The sequence below is a fragment of the Quercus robur genome, chromosome 10 (genome assembly GCF_932294415.1).
Source record: "Quercus robur chromosome 10, dhQueRobu3.1, whole genome shotgun sequence".
Classification (NCBI taxonomy): domain Eukaryota; kingdom Viridiplantae; phylum Streptophyta; class Magnoliopsida; order Fagales; family Fagaceae; genus Quercus; species Quercus robur.
In genome coordinates, this window is record NC_065543.1 from 37773824 (window position 1) to 37795880 (window position 22057).

Consider the following 22057-nt stretch of genomic DNA (forward strand, 5'->3'; position numbering starts at 1 on the left):
GAACCCAAAAGATAGACACATTAGAATAAGTTACAAGAAGAGACTGTGTGTCCGCTAAAATTGAAGCAATTCTCCAAGGCGTGGGCAAAATCAGCTCATGAATAGTATCATGACAAATCTTAGAATCTGTCTCAATAATAACATTCTCAACCTCCAACTTTGCAGCCAAAGAGAGAGCCTATCTTACAGCTTCAGCCTCTGCCTAGAGAGGGAAAGTGGTTTTCGCTTTTTGAGAGCAAGCAAAAACCAAATCCCCTCTCCAGTCTCTAGCCACCAAGGCTAAAGATGAATAATTTGGACCAATAGCTGCATCAACATTAATCCTAACAGATAGATGCCTTGGAGGGGACCAAGTCTGCAAAGGAAAATTGATATTTACAGATGAAGTAGCAACCAGTCTAGGGATTTTAAATTCCGTAAATAACTTCCAAACTCTAGCTATTAGTTCATCACATCTAAAGGGAAGGTCTTCAAATATCACTTGGTTTCTCAACTTCCAAATTCCATCACAAAGAATGGCTCCAAATAACAAGAGATCATTCTTCTGACTAAGCTGGTTGGTAAATGGAGGTGAACACAAAAATTGAATGAAATCCACTTCCGAAGAGAATCCAAAAGAATCCATTCTTAGCCCCCATTTACTACTGAACCACACTGCCTTAGCTACTGGACAAAGAGCAAAAAGATGAAGAGAGGTTTCAGTTTCCAACCTACAGAAAGGACAATAAACATCACCAATATCAACAAACCTACTTAGCTTATCTTTGGTGGGCAAGCAACTTGCAGCAGTCCTCCAAATCATCATTTTGTGCCTCTCATTGAATTTAGCTTTCCAAATACAATTCCAAAAGGGGTTAATATTATGATGCATAGATTCCCTGCAGCTCCAATAAGCCGACTTAACTGACAATTCCCCAGAGCTTGTGAAAGTCCATACCCACTGATCTTTGTTACTGGTTGGAAAAATAGGAATTTTCAAAATAAGATCAACTGTGGAGTTTTCAAACCACCAATTTAATTTATACACATCCCAACCAGAAAAATCAGAATTAAAAAGCTGAGAAATGATAACGTCTTAAAATGTATACGTGTTATATATTTATGTGGGCGTTATCTCCTTATTACTATACTTAATTTGTATAATTAAGCCATGATTTGTATTAGTCCCCATTATTTATCTTTACATAATTTCTTGAATAAGATGTTATTCATTGTGTGTAATTTTCTACTTTTAGGAAATCATGTGAGAAACATGAGTTTACAGGAATTTGTGAGAGAATGGAGGCCAAACTAGAATTAATGTGGAGCTAAAGAACCATGCTTAAATGTCTAAGGAAGTGCAGCTGGAGTGCCTGGATCGTCTACCATGATTGGAAGCTTCAAATAAGGAAAGAAATCAAAGAGGCAGAATCTGAAAAGGAAAAATCTGATTTGAGCAGTGATCAGTATTTTGGGCGTATCTCTCTCCTCAAAAATCCAATTGACACAAGGCTAGATGGGTTGGAACCGTGACTTAAATATCTACAACTTTCCAGTTTTGAGTTTTCCGAAATTCTCAATTTTTAAAGGCCGAAATTAACTCACAAGTTACTGCTGTAAACCTGGACGGAAATTAAAATAAAAAAAGTTTTATTTTCTTTGGGCACTTTTTACATTAGGGTTTTGAAGGGAGGCTGTGTAGAACAAATTTTGGAGAGAAGACATTGTATTTTCCTTTCTCTAATGGCAGCCTAAACTCTTTGCTAGGGCTAGGGGTTATGTTTCTTCTATACGGTATGAATATTCAATGTGATTCTTTCTAGGATTTTATCAACAACATATTTGATTATTCAATTAGATTTCTTTTGATAAATTAGTTCTTCCATGCTTTCAATAAGTTCAATAATGTTTTTCTTATTATTTAGATGAATTTCTAATAGTTTCAAATAGGATTTTAAAGTGAATGGGCTTTTCTGAAAACTTTTCTAACCGCATTATTAATCGAGGTTATCATGCGTTCTTGAGTTGTCTCGGTTCAACCGAATCATAAATTTTTAATTGTATAAGAACAATCAATTATGAAATATATAATTTCTTAGATCACAAAGAATTTCATATCGATATAGTGAAACACCCTGATGCCCTAGTATTTACATTATTGATTTAAATCAGTTTTTATTATTATTCTTGTTAACAATCACCAAGCAAAAGTATTTTTCTTCTTCACCCAAATTGTTATTTAATTATATTGTCTTTGAATTTACCCTGCTTCTTGTGGTTCGACTTCGGTACTCTGAGAATTATATTGTTACGATTTCCTGCACTTGGGAGTGAGCAAGCAAGAAACTAAAAGAATACCATTCGGGTCAACTCCATTCTTTGGAGTAGGAATGAACTCTTGAAGATCTGGTACCCAAGGATCCTCCCAAATCCTTATGGAATTACCATCCCCCACCAACATGCAAGCTGCCTTAGAGATGAGATGCTTAACACCTGACAAACTTTTCCAAACTGGAGAAGCCTTACCCAAGGAGCAGTGATTTAACCAACTGTGGCTTACCTTGTATTTTGCCTTTAGAAAATTAACACACAAACAATTCTTACCCGACAAAAATCCACCAAGCTAATTTGGAAAGAATGGCTTGATTGAAATCCCAAAAGTTCCTAAAACCCAAACCACCTTCCTTCTAAGATCTACATAGAGTAGACCAAGCAATGGGAGTCCAGAAATGGCCTGGCTTCGTTTTGGGGTTCCACCAAAATCTACGAACCACTAAATCTAGTTGATCACATAACTTCTTGGGGAATTGCAAGGCAGCCATAGTGTATGTCGAAATAGATTGCGCCACAGATTTAATTAGAGTTGCTCTCCCTACCCATGATAGATTCCTACCCTTCCAGCAACTCAACTTGCTCTCTAGTCTTTCTTTCACCAACTTGAGATCATAGGACTTGTTCTTGGATAAAAACAGGGGAACTCCGAGATAAGTGGTACTTTGGAGAAGGGAATTAAGACCCCAGCAACATTTTACTTGGCGCAAAAATTTAATACTGACTCCTTTTGATGGGAAAACACTAGATTTTTCTAAAGTGATTATTCATAGGTCGGAGATATATGAATTTTCAGCTTACTCTCTTGGTTGCTGAGTAATATATAAAAAGTCTGGTTAACAAGTATGGTATTTGTTATAGACAATTTAAAGATAGTTTTGATACCTATTTTATGAGAAATATAAAAAGTTGTCAAAAATTTTAATTACTGTATTTTTTTTTCCATAAAAAATTTATAAAAATAAATTTTAAACCAATATTTTTAAGACATTCGTTAACTTTTTACTTACAGAAATTGGTATGATTGGGATCTTTCTAAAATACATTATTTTGATTATAGACAGAATAAATAAATTATAAAAGATGATAGTTTTCGTTTAAGGATTTTACTAATATGTGTCATAAGGATACACAATAGTATACCATTTTTGGGAAAAGTTTTATCAAGAATTGAAAAAGTTTTGACAATTTTTTCAATTCCCAATTAAAATTTATTCAAAAACAGATTTATTAATGTATGTTATAAGGGCATACATTAACCAGACCCTTTGTTAATGACATCTTTGATTGTTAACCATACTATTGCAGGATTTGATTTTTTATTTTTTGATTAAAAAAAAAGGTCATGGAAGAGAACAATGGGGACAACTCTACGTAATCATAGATTATCAAGATGTACTTTACATTGGTACAATCTGTGTCCTTCACAAGGTGATGCTTCACAATATGGAAGGTACAGCTGCAAATGAAAAATGAAATTGAAGATGTACTAGCTAGCTTTGCATAAAATCTGTCCCTAACTATTTTACTTTATTTCTCTCTACAAGATAGTCAAAGACAGGTACCGTACTTGATCAATAGATCTTTTTTCTATTGTGGTCTGTGGAATGTCGGTCTCAACGGAAATACAATTGGTGGCTGCAGGTGTCTAATTCCAGTGGGGGATCTTATGGCTTAAACTTAATATATACAAGTTCAAAAAGGGGCCAAAATATTATTTTTAATCCATAAAATATAGCTCAAAATTCAATTTTCTTCCGAAAAATTATGTACTTCTGAGTCTGTCTAGTTTTAAGAACAGAAAATATTTCTCCAAAGTTCATTTTACCATTGCCCCACATTTCTTAAAATATACTTCCAAATCATATAAAATGTTTATTCAAAATGCTTGGTGAAAAGAATAAAGATAAATTAATGTTATGATAACTTCCTAAGCGAATAATTAAATAATATTGTACCATGATTATAATTATTTTGGAAAAAAAAAAAGTAATATTGAGAAAAGTGCATGCATTGAAAAGTTGTCATTTAGACGTGACTCTCAAAAAGGCAAATAAAAGGTTTGTACTTATTCACTTCAAAAAATTAGGTAGTGTTTATTACACATTCATTTTTTGAGCAACTAAAATCGAGAATTAAAAATAAGATTCGATCCTGTTCTCAATTTCCGATTTTAGCTATAAAAAGAAAAAGAAAAAAAGAGTGTGTATGTGTGTGTGTATGTATATATATATAACAGTCTTTATCTTGAAAAATTAGTGTGATAATAGTGAGAGTTTTTAGATGTAACTCTCAAAAAGGTAAATAAAAGTTTTATACTCATTCGTTTCAAAAAATTAGGTAGTGTTTATTACACATTCATTTTTTGAACAACTAAAATCGAGAATTAAAAATAAGATTCGGTCTTGTTCTCAATTTCTGATTTTAGCTATAAAAAGAAAAAGAAAAAAAGAGTGTGTATGTGTGTGTGTGTATATATATATATATATATATATATATAACAGTTTTTATCTTGAAAATATCTTGAAAAATTAGTGTGATAATAGCGAGAGTTGTTGGGGGGGGGGGGGGGGGGGGTGTGGTTTGGGAACCAAGAGTTGGGAAGAGGACAAACAAGTTTGTACATAGAAATAGGTGAGTCACATTGGTTCAGTCATTGGTGAAAGGTTTTTCAAGCCTTAAGGGCCCCTACCTTGCTCTCTCCTTATACCAGGGCACGTGGACGTACGTACGGTTATCACATTTTAAATTTTGTGCAAAGAGCAAGCATGAGATATTTCATATTTGTTTATTTATTTTCTACCATTTTTTTATTATAGAATTTCAACCTCCTAATAATAACTATTTATCATAAGATCAAAATATCAATCAGTTTTTGGTGTAGGTGGAGAATTAAACTTCAGGTCTCTTATACAATCATCTGAGATTTTACCAATTGAGCTAATTAAAATCTACTATCATTGATTGGCAATTATATATGTCCTATTTCAACTAGTGGCTTTTAGATTATGATTTATGACACATGCGTACGTGGACTTCAAAGTTCAAACAAATCTATATTATGTGGGTTACCGACTCAATTTTGTCTACTTTGTCATTTATTTTACCGGTGTTGATATATCTTATATTACGTACACATGCAACAGCTATCGCCTATTGGTATTTAATAAAAAATAATTCAATTATTATTTACCATGTTTAAATCATGGTAAAGTATGTGTCTCTAGACTTTTCTATATATATACATAATAAACCTTATTTGTTAGGAGTGTTTTACAATGTGTACGTGAGTTTATAATACTAATACCTTTACAGCTTGTTCAGTATCTTGCCCAGCCTAACATTAATTAAAGTGTCACACAGAGAGAGAGAGAGAGAGAGAGAGAGATGGAGTTTATAGTTCTGACTCTTCTGAGTCGTTAGTCTTGATAATTTTCGTCGGTCACTGTGTGTGTAAAGAAGTCAGTTCTTTGATCCATAACTTGGTTCAAATTTATAGAATATTTATGAGTACAATAAAGGTGCATTATGATTTCTCATATAATTGTAAGTTTCACTAATTAAATTTATAATAGAATCTATTATTCACTTGGGTTATGCCATTTGGGCCATAGTTGACGATAATTCACTCATTCATCAGCAATTATATATGTCATATTTCAACTAGTGGCTTTTAGATTATGACAAACGCGTACGTGGACTTCAAAGTTCAAACAAATCTATATTGTGTGGGTTACAAACTCAATTTTGTCTAGCACCACATACTTTGTCATTTATTTTACCACAATTTATATGTGTGTCGATATATCTTATATTACGTACACATGCAACAGATATCGTCTACTAGTATTTTGTTAGAAATACTGAATGATTGTATTGTATTTCTTGAATAAAAGAATATACATCACTGCCTTTATATAGGAGGCATATGTGTGCAGTACAAGTAGAGTGTAGTACAAGTACAAGTGTGCTATACAAGTAACCTAATTGGGCCTAAAGCCCATAACACAATACACGTTAACAGCCCCCCTCAAACTCAAGGTGGATGTGAGACCAACTTGAGGTTGTCAACCAAATCACGAGTGCGTCCCTTAGGAAGTGACTTGGTGAAGATATCTGCAAGTTGATCTTTGGAGGAGACGGAGAAAAGCTTAAGAGCACCATGGACAAGATGATAACGGATAAAATGACAATCAATCTCGATGTGTTTAGTCCGTTCATGAAAGACATCATTATGAGTAATATGAATGGCACTCTGGTTGTCACAATAAAGGGGAGTAGCAGAGGAGGTGGACACACCTAAATCCTTAAGGAGCCATCGTAGCCAAAGGAGCTCAGATGTGGTATCAGCAAGAGCACGATATTCTGCTTCAGTACTAGAGCGGGCCACAAAGGTTTGTTTCTTGCTTCGCCAAGAAATCAAAGAAGAACCAAGGAGAAAACAGTAACCTGTAGTAGACCTGCGATCAGTAGGATCTCCTGCCCAATCAGCATCAGAGAATGCACGGAGTACAAGAGGAGACTGAGCTGAGTAGAAAAGGCCATGAAAGAGGGTGCCCTTCAAGTATCGAAGAATGCGCAGAACAGCAGCATAGTGAGTTGATCGTGGAGCAGACAGATACTAGCTCACCTGATGAACAGCATAGGAGATGTCTGGACGAGTAACTGTGAGATAAACTAGGCTGCCAACCAATCGTCTGCAAAGAGAGGGATTAGACAATGGTTTCCCCCTTGAGGGAGTCAGATGCGCATTAAGCTCAACTGGAGTGTCAACAGTCTTGCTATCAGTGAGTCCAGCTCGAGACAAAAGCTCAGAACTCAGAAGCATACTTAGCTTGAGTAAGATAAAGTCCATCAGTAGAATGAGTGATTTCAAGACCCAAGAAGTAGCTGAGATGTCCAAGATCTTTCATCTCAAATTGCTGACTAAGAAAATCCTTGAGTTCTTGAATGCCACTGAGGTCATCACCAGTTATGATCATATCATCCACATACAGGAGAAGTAAAATAGTGCCTTTGTCAGTGCGACGAAGAAATAAGGCAGAATCATAATGACTGGCCATGTAACCCAAATGAGAGACGGTAGAGCTGAATTTGGCAAACCTGCTTGTTTAAGGCCATAAAGTGCACGTCGAAGGTAACAAACCTTGTTTGAGTCAACAGAGAGACCAGGAGGAGGTTGCATATAAACTTCTTCATGTAAATCCCCATTAAGGAATGCATTTTTTACATCCATCTGAAAAAGATCCCATTTACGGGCAGTAGCAACAGCTAAGAGGGCACGGACAGATGAGATACGAGCAACCGGAGCAAAGGTCTCTTCATAATCAATCCCATACTCCTGTGTAAAGCCTTTTGCAACAAGACGAGCTTTGCAGCGCTCAATGGATCCATCAGAGCGAGTCTTAATCTTGTAGATCCACTTACAACCAACCACAGATTTCCCGGGAGGGAGTGTCACCAAATCCCAAGTATGGTTTTTAGATAATGCATCAAGTTCCTCTTTCATTGCAATCTGCCATAAAGGGTCAGTGGAAGCCTCACGATAGGTGTGAGGCTCATGTAATGTAGCAAGAGCAGTGTAACAATGATAGTCAAGTAAATGTGTAGGAATAGATCTTACTCGAGTTGAGTGACGAGGTGGAATGTCTTGTGCAAGATCTTCAGGCGGAGCAGGAGCAGGGGACCCAAGCTCAGGGTTGGGGTTGGGTAGCTCGTCTTCAACCTGTTCATCTTTCACCTGTTCATTAAAGGGTGAACTAGGAAAGGGATCAGTGATATCTGGTGGTTGGACAGAGAAGTTTACAAGAGAATCAGGAGCAATTACAGGAGGATCAGGAGCAGCTACAGAAGGAATATGTGCCTCATCTGGAAAAAGATCTAAAACAGAAGAGGAAGATAGGGAGGCACGAAAGTGAGAGAGCTCGACAAAGAGGCGATGTTCCCAAAAGACAACATTGCGAGAAATACGAAGACGATGAGAGACAGGGTCATAACACCGATATCCCTTTTGAGTTTCGCCATAGCCAAGAAAACAACAAAGCCTTGACCGAGGCTCAAGTTTGTTATGCTCATGTGGCTGAAGAAGAACGAAACAAGCAGAACCAAAGGAGCGAAGGTGGTGATAGTCTGGACATGACCCAAAAAGGCGCTCATATGGAGTTTGATTTTGGATAACCGGACTTGGAATGCGATTAATAGTATGAACAGCATGAAGAGCAGCTTCACCCCAAAAAGGAGCAGGAACTTTGGCAGAGAGAAGAAGAGCACGAACAGTGTCAAGAATATGACGAAGTTTCCGTTCGGCTCTACCATTTTGCTGAGAGGTACCTGGACAAGTTAGTTGATGAACAGTGCCATAGGAATGCAAAACAGCTTGGAAAGCATATTGAGTATATTCAAGAGCATTATCAGATCGAAAAATTTTGATGCGTTTGGAAAACTGAGTTTCAACCTTTTTGGCAAAATTAGAATATACTTGCAATAATTCAGAACGATGTTTCATATTAAAAATCCAGCTATAGCGAGAGTAATCATCAACAAAGACAACAAAATATCGAGATCCACCAATACTAGAGACAGAAGAAGGGCCCCAAACATCAGAATGAATAAGGTCAAAGATATCAGTGGATATTGATTCACTAGTATTGAAAGGCAAAGCTGGTTGTTTTCCTAATTGGCACGAAACACAATCAAAATTTTTTGTAGACACTGAACCTAACAAACCTCTAGAAGCTAATTGTTGTACCCGAGAGGAAGATGCATGACCAAGTCGAGCATGCCAAAGTGCAAGGGAAGGAATTGAAGAAGCAGTAGCAGCTGCAGCAACAGAAACTGGAGCAACAAGTGGAAGACGAAGGTTGTCCACGGGAAACATACGCCCAACTCTGGGACCAGTCCCAAGCTCCTGTCCCGTCCTCGGATCCTGCACAATACACCCAGAATAATCAAAGATAATGCGATAACCCAACTCAGCTAATTGTCCAACAGAAAATAAATTATAAGAAAGGTCAGGAACATTAAAGACTCCAGGAACTGAGAGATTGGAGGTCGCAACGGAACCTATACTATGACCAGACATTGTGGAACCATTTGCTGTGCGAATATTAAGAGGGTGCGGTGCAGGTTTAAGGTCAGAAAATAAGGACGAGTGAGGTGTCATGTGATTGCAACAAGCAGAATCCATAAGCCAAGAGGTAGGAGACATACCAGATAAAGCTGAGAGAGAAGAGGAATAAGATGCATTACCAACCATACGAATGACATTGGCGATGATATTTATAAGGTCATCTCTGGAAATGGTGAAAGTGGATCCAGAAGACTGAGACTTTGCAGAGACGGGAGCCATAGGTTGGACACTCTCAGTGTTAGCAACAGTAGCAGCAGAGATGGAAACAGCTGATTTGTTGCGTTGATAGCAAGTCTCAATATTATGGCCAAAACGTTTGCAAAAATTGCAAAAACGTTTGTTGGATTGTCGGCGACGATTGTTGCAAGAGGGAGAAGACTTGTCCTTATTCTTCATTTTGAAGCAAAATATGCAAAAATAGACTGCAAAAATGAAATCTACGTGAAAAACTGGGTAAGGAGAACCTGGACTAAAAAAGTCAACCCTGGAAAAGTCAACGGTCAACGGTCAACGGCCAGTCAAAGTCAACGGTCAACCTGAAAGTCAACGGTCAAATCCAGATCAGAAGGTGACGTCAGCGGATGACGCAAGCAGTGACGTCAGCAAGCTGTTAGGGCTGATGTCAGCGATGACGTCAGCGAGGCCGTTGATGCACGTGACGGCGCGTGATGGCGCGTGGAAGCGCGTGGAGGCGCGTGACGGCGAGTGACGGCGAGTGGTCGGAGCGTGAAAAGAAGATGTGGCGCGTGGAGGCGCGTGACGGCGCGTTGTCGGCGCGTGAAAAGAAGCTGTGGCGCGTGTGGCGCGTGATCGGCGGAACAGCAACTTTGAACGGCGCGTGGGGGCGCGTGCAGTCTCCGATGGCAACGAGGCTTCCACGAGTGTGTAGATCGGCGCTGGACGATCTCAGTGGTACCTTCAAAAACGTAATCGGAGCAATAATTGTAGCGGCGATGCAAAGAGCAGTGGTCTGTGCAGTGTGAAACTCCTTAACGACGGCGGCTGCAGGTCCGGAACCCAAGGACGACGACTGGATGACGTCGGAAGTTCAACGGCGAGAGGCTGCGGCGGCAGTGTGATAGCGGAAGCGTTGTTAAAAAGAAATTCACACTAATGAAGACAAGACTGCTAAGAAAAGGTCAGAGCAGTGGCTCTGATACCATGTTAGAAATACTGAATGATTGTATTGTATTTCTTGAATAAAAGAATATACATCATTGCCTTTATATAGGAGGCATATGTGTGCAGTACAAGTAGAGTGTAGTACAAGTACAAGTGTGCTATACAAGTAACCTAATTGGGCCTAAAGCCCATAACACAATACACGTTAGCATATTTAATAAAAAATAATTCAATTATTATTTACAATTTCAGTAATTAAATTTATAATAGAATCTATTATTCACTTGGGTTATGCCATTTTGGCCATAGTTGACGATAATTCACTCATTGATTGGCAATTATATATGTCCTATTTCAACTGGTGGCTTTTAGATTATGACAAACGCGTACGTGGACTTCAAAGTTCAAACAAATCTATATTGTGTGGGTTACAGACTCAATTTTGTCTACCACCACATACTTTGTCATTTATTTTACCACAATTTATATGTGTGTCGATATATCTTATATTACGTACACATGCAACAGATATCGCCTACTAGTATTTAATAAAAAATAATTCAATTATTATTTACAGTTTCAGTAATTAAATTTATAATATAATCTATTATTCACTTGGGTTATGCCATTTTGGCCATAGTTGATGATAATTCACTCATTGATTGGCAATTATATATGTCCTATTTCAACTGGTGGCTTTTAGATTATGACAAACGCGTACGTGGACTTCAAAGTTCAAACAAATCTATATTGTGTGGGTTACAGACTCAATTTTGTCTACCACCACATACTTTGTCATTTATTTTACCACAATTTATATGTGTGTCGATATATCTTATATTACGTACACATGCAACAGCTATCGCCTACTGGTATTTAATAAAAAATAATTCAATTATTATTTACAGTTTCAGTAATTAAATTTATAATAGAATCTATTATTCACTTGGGTTATGCCATTTTGGCCATAGTTGAGGATAATTCACTCATTGATTGGCAATTATATATGTCCTATTTCAACTGGTGGCTTTTAGATTATGACAAACGCGTACGTGGACTTCAAAGTTCAAACAAATCTATATTGTGTGGGTTACAGACTCAATTTTGTCTACCACCACATACTTTGTCATTTATTTTACCACAATTTATATGTGTGTCGATATATCTTATATTACGTACACATGTAACAGCTATCGCCTACTGGTATTTTATAAAAAATAATTTAATTATTATTTACCATGTTTAAATTATGGTAAAGTATGTGTCTCTATACTTTTCTATATATATACATAACAAACCTTATTTGTTAGGAGTGTTTTACAATGTGTACGTGAGTTTATAATACTAATACCTTTACAGCCTGTTCAGCATCTTGCCTAACATTAATTAAAGTGCCACAGAGAGAGAGAGAGAGAGAGAGAGAGAGAGAGAGAGAGAGAGAGAGAGAGAGAGAGAGAGAGAGAGAGAGAGAGAGAGAGAGAGAGATGGAGGTTATAGTTCTGACTCTTCTGACTCGAGAGCACTAGCATTGAAAAATGCTAAAGGCATATTTAAGGCATTTTTGACATTTTAGGGGACAAAACCACTTGCATCAAACAATGCTAAACCACACTATTGCAAAAATAGTGCTACAGTACAATTCTAAACTTAGAATTGTACTGTAGCACAATGTTAAAAAAAAAAAAATATATATATATATTTTATTCAGTCCGTTTTTTTCCTCACAGCCCACAATTCTTTTCTCTCTCTTCCTTCTCTTCTCTTTTCTCCATCTCTGCTCTTTCCTCTCTACGGACCCGACCCAAACGTAACCTCTGCTCTCTCTTCCTTCTCTGTTGGGTCCGGTGTTTGGGTTGTGGTTGGGTTGTGGGTCCGGTGTTTGGGTCGTGGTTGGGTTGTGGGTCCGGTGTTTGGCTTGTGGGTGTGGTGGGTGTTGTTGATCGTCGAGCTGGGTTTGGTGGGTGGATCGGTTGGGTTGATCGGTGGATGGATCGGTTTGAAACGGTAGATTTGTTGATCGGTGGGTGGATCATTGGTAGCTCCGGTGATGATATTTTTTGAATGGGTTTGCTCCGGTAGGTTTCAAATCGGCGGAGCTACCAATGATCAGCGGTGGGTTTGTTCATCTCTCATCGTCGATCGGCGAGCTGGGTTTGGTGGGTGGATCAGTTGGGTTGATCGGTGGGTGGATCGGTTTGAAACGGTAGATTTGTTGATCGGTGGGTGGATCATTGGTAGCTTCGGTGATGATATTTTTTGAATGGGTTTGCTCTGGTGGGTTTCAAATCGGCGGTGTGGTGGCCGTTGTTGGCTTTGGTTTGATGGTTTGTGTGTGGCTGTGTGTGGGTCACTGTGTTGGTTCTCTGTTTTTTTTTTTTTTTTTTTTTTTTTTTTTTTTTTTTTTTTTTCTGGCTATGACCGGTGCTTAAAGGGGTTGTGGGTGGTGGTTGGGTCCGGGGTTTGGGTCGTGTTTGGGTAGTGGTTGGGTTGTGGGTTGATCGGTGGTGGGTTGATGATATTTTTTGAATGGGTTTGCTCCGGTGAGTTTCAAATGGGCTGGGTTTCAAATCGGCGGTGTGGTTTCTGATCGGTGGTGGGTGTGGTGGCCGTTGTTGGCTCTGGTTTGATGGTTTGTGTGTGGCTGTGTGTGGCTCTGTTGATGGGTCTGTGTGGTTCTGTGAGAGGAGCTGGTGCTAGAGGTTGAGGGAGGCTGAGGAAAAAAAAAAGAAACGGTTGGAAAGCCTAGGAAAGTAGAACTGAAAAAAAAAATTGGTTAAAAAGAAATAATAAAAAAAGATTAAAGAATAATATTTTAATAAGAATAGAGTTTTAGGATGTGAGAGGTATTGTAAAATGGGATGGTATAAGTAATAAAGTGGCTTTTTGGGATGGTATAATAGTATAGCATAGCATTTTTCAATGCTAGTGCGTGCTGATAATTTTCGTCAGTCACTGTGTGTGTAAAGAAGTCAGTTCTTTGATCCATAACTTGGTTCAAATCTATAGAATACTTATGAGTACAATAAATGTGCATTATGATTTCTCATATAATTGTAAGTTTCAGTAATTAAACTTATAATAGGATCTATTATTTAATTTCTGTGAGAAGAGAAAGTACATTATGTTTCCAAACTGTCAAATAGTTACCCAACTTCATTCTCAAAAAAAAAAAAAAAAAAAAATTACCCAACTTGGTTTTTTTTTAGTTACCCAACTTGGTTGGTTTGGCAACTTCTGGGTTTTGTTTTTCTTCTCTTTTTTTAATAAAAGGAATGGTCTCTACCTGCTCAATGGCCTCCTATACTTTTCAAAAGGCATGTTGGTGAGGAAGATGGTATCTCTTCTAAGGTTAACCGAGTTCAACGAGGACCATCCATGATCCAATGAATACAACTACCAGGGCAAAGCACGCAATTATGCAATTCATACAACAAGCATGTGAGTACATGAAACATACACGATGATAATTATTAAATCAATTAACAAATAATTGCAAGAAAATTGAGATTATTGACAATTAAGCCTGAATTGAAGTCTAGTTCTCACCATCCCCAGTAGAATTGTCACTATGAGAACCGCAACCTAAGGGGATTGAGATTTTTGTTACCGATCCCCTGGATAGCAATCTATATATATAGGTAAAGTTTAGAGAAAATTTAATTAGATTCTATAATTGAAGTCCAATTTTGTGTCATATATATGTCCTAAATTATCTATTTTTAGAGAGTTTTATTTCTTAATTTTGGAGCCAAATGTAGGACCACATCATGAATATTTATCTAAGTGAGTTATTGAGTACAAAAATTAAAGAGTCTAGAATTAATGAATTGTAAAAAAGAAAAGAAAAAAAATAGTGTTTCACGATATCAAAAATTAAGAATTCTTAAGAGATTAAAAAAATATATATATGGACGATTTATATTTTCTACCTAATAAGATTCTTACTTGATTTTCTAAAGAGTTAACAAAATATAAAGATGACTATATATTAATAGTATTTAAATTATATATATATAAATGAGAATTATACTATGCATCTTATAGTATATATTTTAAGTATATTTATACATATGCATAGGGTTACAAGCAGGGGCGGCGCAAGAGGGGACAATTGCCCCCCTGGCCTGCACAAAAAACACCTTAACTTATACTTACTACAACCTCCTACCTACTTTATTTTTGGGTAAAAAAAACAGTGACTATCCGATTAGATAATTGAACATTAATCAAAACTATATCCCTTAACTACTGAGAAATTTCACCTAAATAAAAGTTTTCTTCACTCACAATTCATTAAAAATTTAGCTAATTTAAATGCCACTCTATTTCTTGGTCTTGAAACAGAGCATAGTTTCTAATTTCTAAATGAACCAAGAGTGTTTTCATGCCCTCAGTCCTCCACTAGCATGCCTTGCACAAAAGCTTCGTGTGTATCATAAGCTATCACTAGAAGACGAAATATATTATTCAATTACTAGTGACTTTGACGAAGCTTGGACTATGGAGATTTAATAAACCAGGCATAATGGAGTTATGAATGCCCAGGGATGATTCCTAATGGGTTTGTTTTTGGTTTGAGTGCTATAGGGTGTAGCCAATATAAAATTATTGGCTTGACACGGAAGCATAGTGTTGTAATATCATGCTTGTAACCAAGTTGCTAGGAATTTGAAGCTAACTATATAATAAATATTATATTATAGATTCACACATTATATTTTGAGCATTTTTTTATAAGTAAAAGTTTATTGTTAATAAAATAATTTGAGCATTTTATAAGTCTTCATTAATCAAAATTACATAAAATTGCACATCATTTCATTCATTACTCGATTTTTGACTTTGAAAATTGATGAGCAAAAGTCTTTCACTTTCCCTCTCTCTTTTGTGTATTTGTTTCTCAAAAAAAAGTGAGTAAAAGTTAAATAGATAAATACAACAAAATGAATATTGTAAGGACTCAATTCGTAACGACCCCAAAATGATGTTGGGTTTGTACGTTAAAAGGCCCAAACAATAAAATTTGTAGAGCGTGGGCTTGAAAGGCTAGGCCTTGGTCACCGGACGTTAGTTAATCAGGGTTTCCATAGCGATTTGCACAAGGATGAACCTGACGTGTTTAATAATAATCTATTCCGGTACGTCACAAGTGGCTCCGGTCCTTAGACCTTGTCCAAGGAGCTTCATGTCCTTATTCTTCTCCTTTCTTAAGACTCCATCGTCTGGGAGCCCCCCTTTTTGGCGCATAAGTCTTCACATTATATAGCCCTTCTCGGTTGATCCTGACCCTCCACCTGTTGATCAGGCAGGTACCTATTCAAATACCTGTCCCATCAGCCGTCTCTCCCTGCTTTTTGTTAGTTGCAATAACCAAAGCCACTCTGTTCAAAAGTCTTTTCCCATTAATACAACCAGGACGTTTGTGGGCACATTCAGTGCGGAGGTGACGTATTTACCTTGAACCACCCCCATTCCGTACCCCCATGTGGGTCCCATTCTACTCGCCTCTTCTTCTGGGGGCATTTTGGAGGCAACTTTCGACGAGATGTCGCTCTTCCTTTTGAAGTCTTGGGTTGTCGAGGACAGGGTCATCCTTGACTGCGTCTCTAGGCTATTTGGTCTTTCACCACTTGTCCTCGGCAACTACTCTCCTCGGCACGGGCCCTTGGCCCTAGTGGAAAGTGGGCCGGGTCATAAATTCTCTGGCCCCACAAATATACTTTCTTTACATGACAGTTTAAAAAAAAAATTCATTAAAATATTATTTAATATTCAAATGAATAAATTTTAATTTTTCAAATTTGTGTCAAATACTATATATTCACGATGTGCATAATTGTGAGTTATTCATAAATTTTGCCCCCCCTCCCCTTCAACTTAAATCCTATCTCCGCCACTGGTTACAAGCTAGTTCTCATAATGGAGGAATATTTGACAATACATATAAGTTTGAATGGAGTGATTTACATATGAGGTTGCTACTTGAAAGGGAGGAAAAAAAAAAAAAAAAACCACAGAAAATAAATTTTGCACATAAGGAAATTTACAAGCACATTGGCTTAATGAAAAATAAAAAATAAAGTGTTTATTTCTCAATTATAGTCTAGAAAATTAAAAAAGAAATTACATTGATAGGGCTAATTTACATCCTTTGATTTAAATTTGATGACTATAAGTAATAAGATGAGAATGTGTTAGGCACCTACTCGACTCAATTCGAAGATCAGTCGATTAAGAATTAATGGCCGAAGTAATTTGACCGAATAACAACAACATTCACAACAATAATAAATCACTTCACTCGCATACCATTAAGTAAAAATAAATGAGAATAAAAATAAAGCAAAAACTAAGAAATGATTTGGAAATTGCATGTCAATTACATTTCCCAACTTTTGCAACCACTAGTAAGTAGTAAATAAATTTTATAAAAGAAATCAAAATTTGTTATCAGAAACATGCATAGGGTTTAATAGATAAGAACTCCTACAATCACCATTAAGCAAAGTTGTAAAAATCGGGATCTTACATAGAATCATAGGAGGTAGGTGAGATCATGAATCGTAGGATCGAATCATGGATCGTGGATCGTAAGATCCTACATTATTTGAGGAAAAAAAAAACATTGGTATGTTAAATAATCATATAAATTATATATTCATTCATTTAAAAAAAAAAAATTGCATCCATTTGATGTAATTACCATATATCACTACATCCATTTGTAAGTATCATTTAAAGAAACCAAAAATCTCAAAATGTGACACTCTATTGGATGTTATTTTTCATTTAAGTCCAACTAACATTCTCTCTCTCTACCTTATAATAGCAAAACTAGGTCTATTAGAATGTTATTTTTCATTTGGGTCTAACTAAGTCTTCTGTCAAGTTATAGAAGATTATAAGAAATTAGGATCATTTGTAATCGTTAGAATCGTACAATGCTACAGATCTTAAACGATCATAGCAATCCTACCAAATATCCTTGCAAAATCCAAATTGTTTTAAGCAGGTGGAATCGTAAAATCATAGGATCGTAGAATCCAAATCAAGATTTTGACAACCAAGCCATTAAGTACATTATACAAGAAATCAAAATTTGTTACCAGAAACGTGCATAGAGTTTAATAGATAAGAAATGTAATTTGTAATAAGACTCAACATATATTCTAAATTGAAAATTATTCGTGTGTAATCAATGGTCAGCAACATAAAGAAGCAAAGCGATTATAAAAAAAAAAAAATAAAAAAAAAAAAACATAAAGAAGCAAAGCACGTGACCAGATTTTTGTTTTTTGATAATGACCAGAATTGATTCTTGTTGGTTTCATTTGGGCTAGATACGACCAACAATCAAGAATTCTAATAGTGGTGAAATACTCAAATTGTCTAATTTTGGGCATTTGGTATTTCTGTGCCAGGAGCATTTTTATGTTTGCTTTGTCATTTAGAGAGCTTCCAGAATTTTGAATGAATAAAAAAGTATATGAAAAAATTTAATTCCAAACATGTTTAGAGCCAATGAATCCAACACCAACTAAAAAAATTAATATGATTACATATTTTAAAAATTTAACGGTTAAATTGCATATTTTTTATGTTCTTAATATGCATGTCAAATTTTGTTCTAATTAGATGTTATTTACTATTCGATCTACAAACTTATTTTTTTACACATAATCTTATATCACAAAAAACTTTAAATTTAAACATTTGTTGATACACATAGCTATCGATCTTTGATTTTTTAAAAATTTTGTAAGCATGAAAGATATGAGAAGAAAATGTAATATAATGATGGATTTGTTAAAATTCACATCTAAGAAAAAAGTATTGAGTGGTATTGCCAAATATGTTTAAAACTAAACTTTATCTAAAAATTGATTGCCTGTTTTGTTTACCGGAATTAATATGAACCAACTAATATATCTTTTTCTCTCCTACATAGCACAACCCTTATACCCTAGTCCCATAAACTATACAGTATTCCTAGCTAATGCAAAATTTTTGAAATCATGGTCTATCTCACAATTTACAAATGTCTTTGTAAGTAGGTTCTCACAATTTAGACTTGTAAAAATCCATCAACAATTTTCCTCCATGGGTCAAAAGTCTTGTAACTCAACTTTTTAAGGGAGATATTCAAAATGTAAATATCTCCTCCCTATTATAACTATCAACTAAGTTATAAAAAATAAAAACAAAAACAAAACAAAAGAGCTGTCATGTGCTTGTGCGTACATTGGTCAAAGTTAAAATTGCTTAATATTTTTAATATTCAATTATTTATTTTTAAATTTTTTAATATTACACAAACACAATCAAAAGAAAGAAAGAAAACAAAGGTGCACCCATAAATCATTTTAGTTTTTTGAGAATCCGTATAAATCATAATTGAGAATCTAATATTTGTTCCATCTTTTTTAGCAAGAATATGGTGTTTTACAATTGTTGGGTGATGGGTTCCACTGCAAACAAACTAAAGTTCACGTGAAATGCAGGAATTGAAAAAAAAAAAAAAAAAAAGAGCAAAACGGAGATAGTCGGTTAGATTATAATTTTGTGGGGGTAACAGAGCCTCTCTGTTTTTACTTTTTAGCCACAAAACATTATAGATGTAAAATTCTATGGTTGATCCAAATATTTATTTGAACAGGAACAATATTTTCTAGGTGTGGACTGGTTAACATATGTATGAATTGCCCTCTTTTTTGACAAGATGAAATAAACCTCTCATTTATACTTAAGACTTTTCAATCTATTGTGTCCGTTTTATGATGATTTTTTTTTTTTATCATCAGGTCAAGACATTAATTAGTTTTTGGTGTATGCGGGGTTCGAACTTAGATCTCTTATTTAGTGTAAAAAAAAACTTTATCAATTAAGCTAACTGTAAAGTCTTGGTCTGAGTGGGTTCCAGTTAGCTTAATTAATAAAGTCTCTGATGGTTGTATAAGAGATCTGGGGTTCAATCCCTGCCTACACCAAAAACTGACTGGTGTTTTGGTCTGATGATAATGAGTTATCATTAGGAGCGGACGTTATAGGTTGAAACTCTCTAAAAAAAAAAAAAGTAAAGTCTTGGTCTGAAAATAAAGAATACAATCATTAAAAGCAAATGTTATATATTGAAATTCTATTAAAAAAAAAAACCTATAACCCACTATAACCATCGTTTAAGTAAATTAATTGATATAAGGTGTTTAAAAAATAAATTCAACGATACCCAAATATTTTTTCAAAATAAAGCTATTCATTTTTCCCCTTAAAGGAAAAACATATTTTAGGAAATAAATTTTTTTTTTTAAATATAAGATAGAAATTCAACTTTGACTTAATCTAAGTGTATATGTGTGTGAAAGTGAAACTTCATCTTAAATACTTGAACTCCGGCCCTTACCTCCCACGTCCCACAAGTATTTATATTTGTAGAGTGACCACCGCTCTAAAAATGTGTGGTAGAAAATGTTTTACCCATGCTCTAAGTTGGATATTTTTTTCATGTTATAATAAATGTAAAATTTGGTACCATGCTTCTTTAATGACCGTTGAGGATTTTTCAATAACTTAATAATAACTTTAATTCAAAATATGTACATTTTAATTTAATCACATAAAACACTCAAATATAAAAGAGGAATAGAACTGAACTCTAGCGATGCGGGCATGCACATGGTGTCGGTGTGACTGTGATATAAATAAGCCTATTAATTACCCATATTATTAACCTAAGTTGAGGACCATACACGTGGACAAATTTGAGCCTTTTACGTAACTAATAATAAAAAGTCAAAAGTACACGTAAATAAAAGACTCGGACAATATATTTTAAAAGAAAAAAAAAAGGTTAATAGTAGTTTAGTGTAGTTTAAGAAATATTTTTCAATTTTTAAATAATATTATTTATATTTTTACTCATTTTTTCACCACATGTATTTCTAAAAAATATAAACAATATTATTAATTAACGTTATCAAATGGTTTTTTTTTTTTCACAACTCATTAATAATACTATTTTTATAATTAATGAAAATCACAATTGACCAAGTCAATAATTATTATATTAAAAAAAAAATTATTATGAAAATTTTTGTGTGACACAAACACATAGTACAAAATACAGTAAATACTACAGGGAAGATCATTTTCGGAGTCTTTGTCCTCAAAAGTGATATATCATATCATATATGCTCTCATTTTCATCTATCAAAGATGCTATCCCCATGTCGTTTTAATCCCCACCCCCCCCAAAAAAAAGCAGATATGATCCCCACACTACCATGACTTGTCAAAGATTGGTGAGCTACACCATTTTTCTTCTATTTATCTCATGTTGAAAACATTTTACAATAAAAGTCCAATTATTGAGATTAACAGTTCCTCTAAGAATATTGGTTAATAGAACATTTTAAAAAAAATTGATACTAATTTTATGAAAAACATAAAAATTAAAAAGCAATAAAAAAAATTAATTGCTTTTTTCTTTTTTAAAAAATATTTCATAAATTAATGTATTTAGAGTATCCATTAACTTCAGTCAAAAAAAGAATATTCATTAACTTTTCCATATTTCATAATAAGTCTTAAGTTGTAAAAGATTATTAATTCTAATCATTTTGCACACTTATAACAGTTTTTCCGTGTAAGATTTATTGTGAAATTATTATTGTACTTCAAGTTTAGAGAATTCCATACCAAAATAAAAAGAGAGAGTTAATAACGCGAGCGGTGATGCCCAGTCACAATGAGAGAGCGCGTAGACACGCGCGAAATTGACAAGATAGAGACTGTTAGGTATGGCAAAGGTGGGTGTTGCAGTTGCAGTTGCAGTTCTTAGTTGTGGGGCCTGTCTTCTAGATCCCAACACAAAAATGGAGAGTTTGAGTTTGGGTTTGATTGTGCGTTAACACTTACACACTTGGCTTTGGTGGACATCACTCACTCACTCACTCACTCACTCTTCAATTATTCATTGCTAATCTTGCATGCCTATTGGACACTATTGCTTTGTGATGGCGATGGGGGCTACTTACCCCCCCACCCTTTGAGCTTTTAATATCATTTCTTTTGCTACTAGGGAAAATTCCTTTTTTTCTCAATTTCTCACCATCTTCACTAACAAATCCACAATTATCATGTTTTATATTTCTAGAGGGACCTTGGACAACAGAAAGGGAAGATATGTACCAACACAAATTGAAATCTTGTTAGCCCTTGTCTCCTACCACTAGGCCATCTACTGCATTCATATATCGCGTTTATATTTCTTTTTAACTATAATCAATCCTTTGTTTTATAACAAGGATTAGGTGTTTATCAAAATTTTGGCTTTTTTCTTTTTAATAATTCTATAATTGGGGTAAAGGGAATTTAAATCTTGAACATTTTTATTAATAATATATAAAAAATGCTAGTTAAATTACAGAATTCTTATTCTTGAACAGATATATCGATCATTGAAGATGGTCATTTTCTAGGAAAAAGAAAAAAAAAAGG

General features: G+C 35.1%; 1 protein-coding gene across 1 annotated transcript; it reads right to left on the reverse strand.

Annotated features, from left to right (window-relative positions):
* Positions 1–202: 202 nt before the first annotated feature.
* LOC126704120 (uncharacterized) lies at positions 203–805 on the reverse strand. The gene has a single exon (XM_050403152.1). The coding sequence runs from the start codon at positions 803–805 to the stop codon at positions 203–205; it is 603 nt and encodes a 200-aa protein (XP_050259109.1).
* Between the last annotated feature and the right edge of the window lie 21252 nt (positions 806–22057).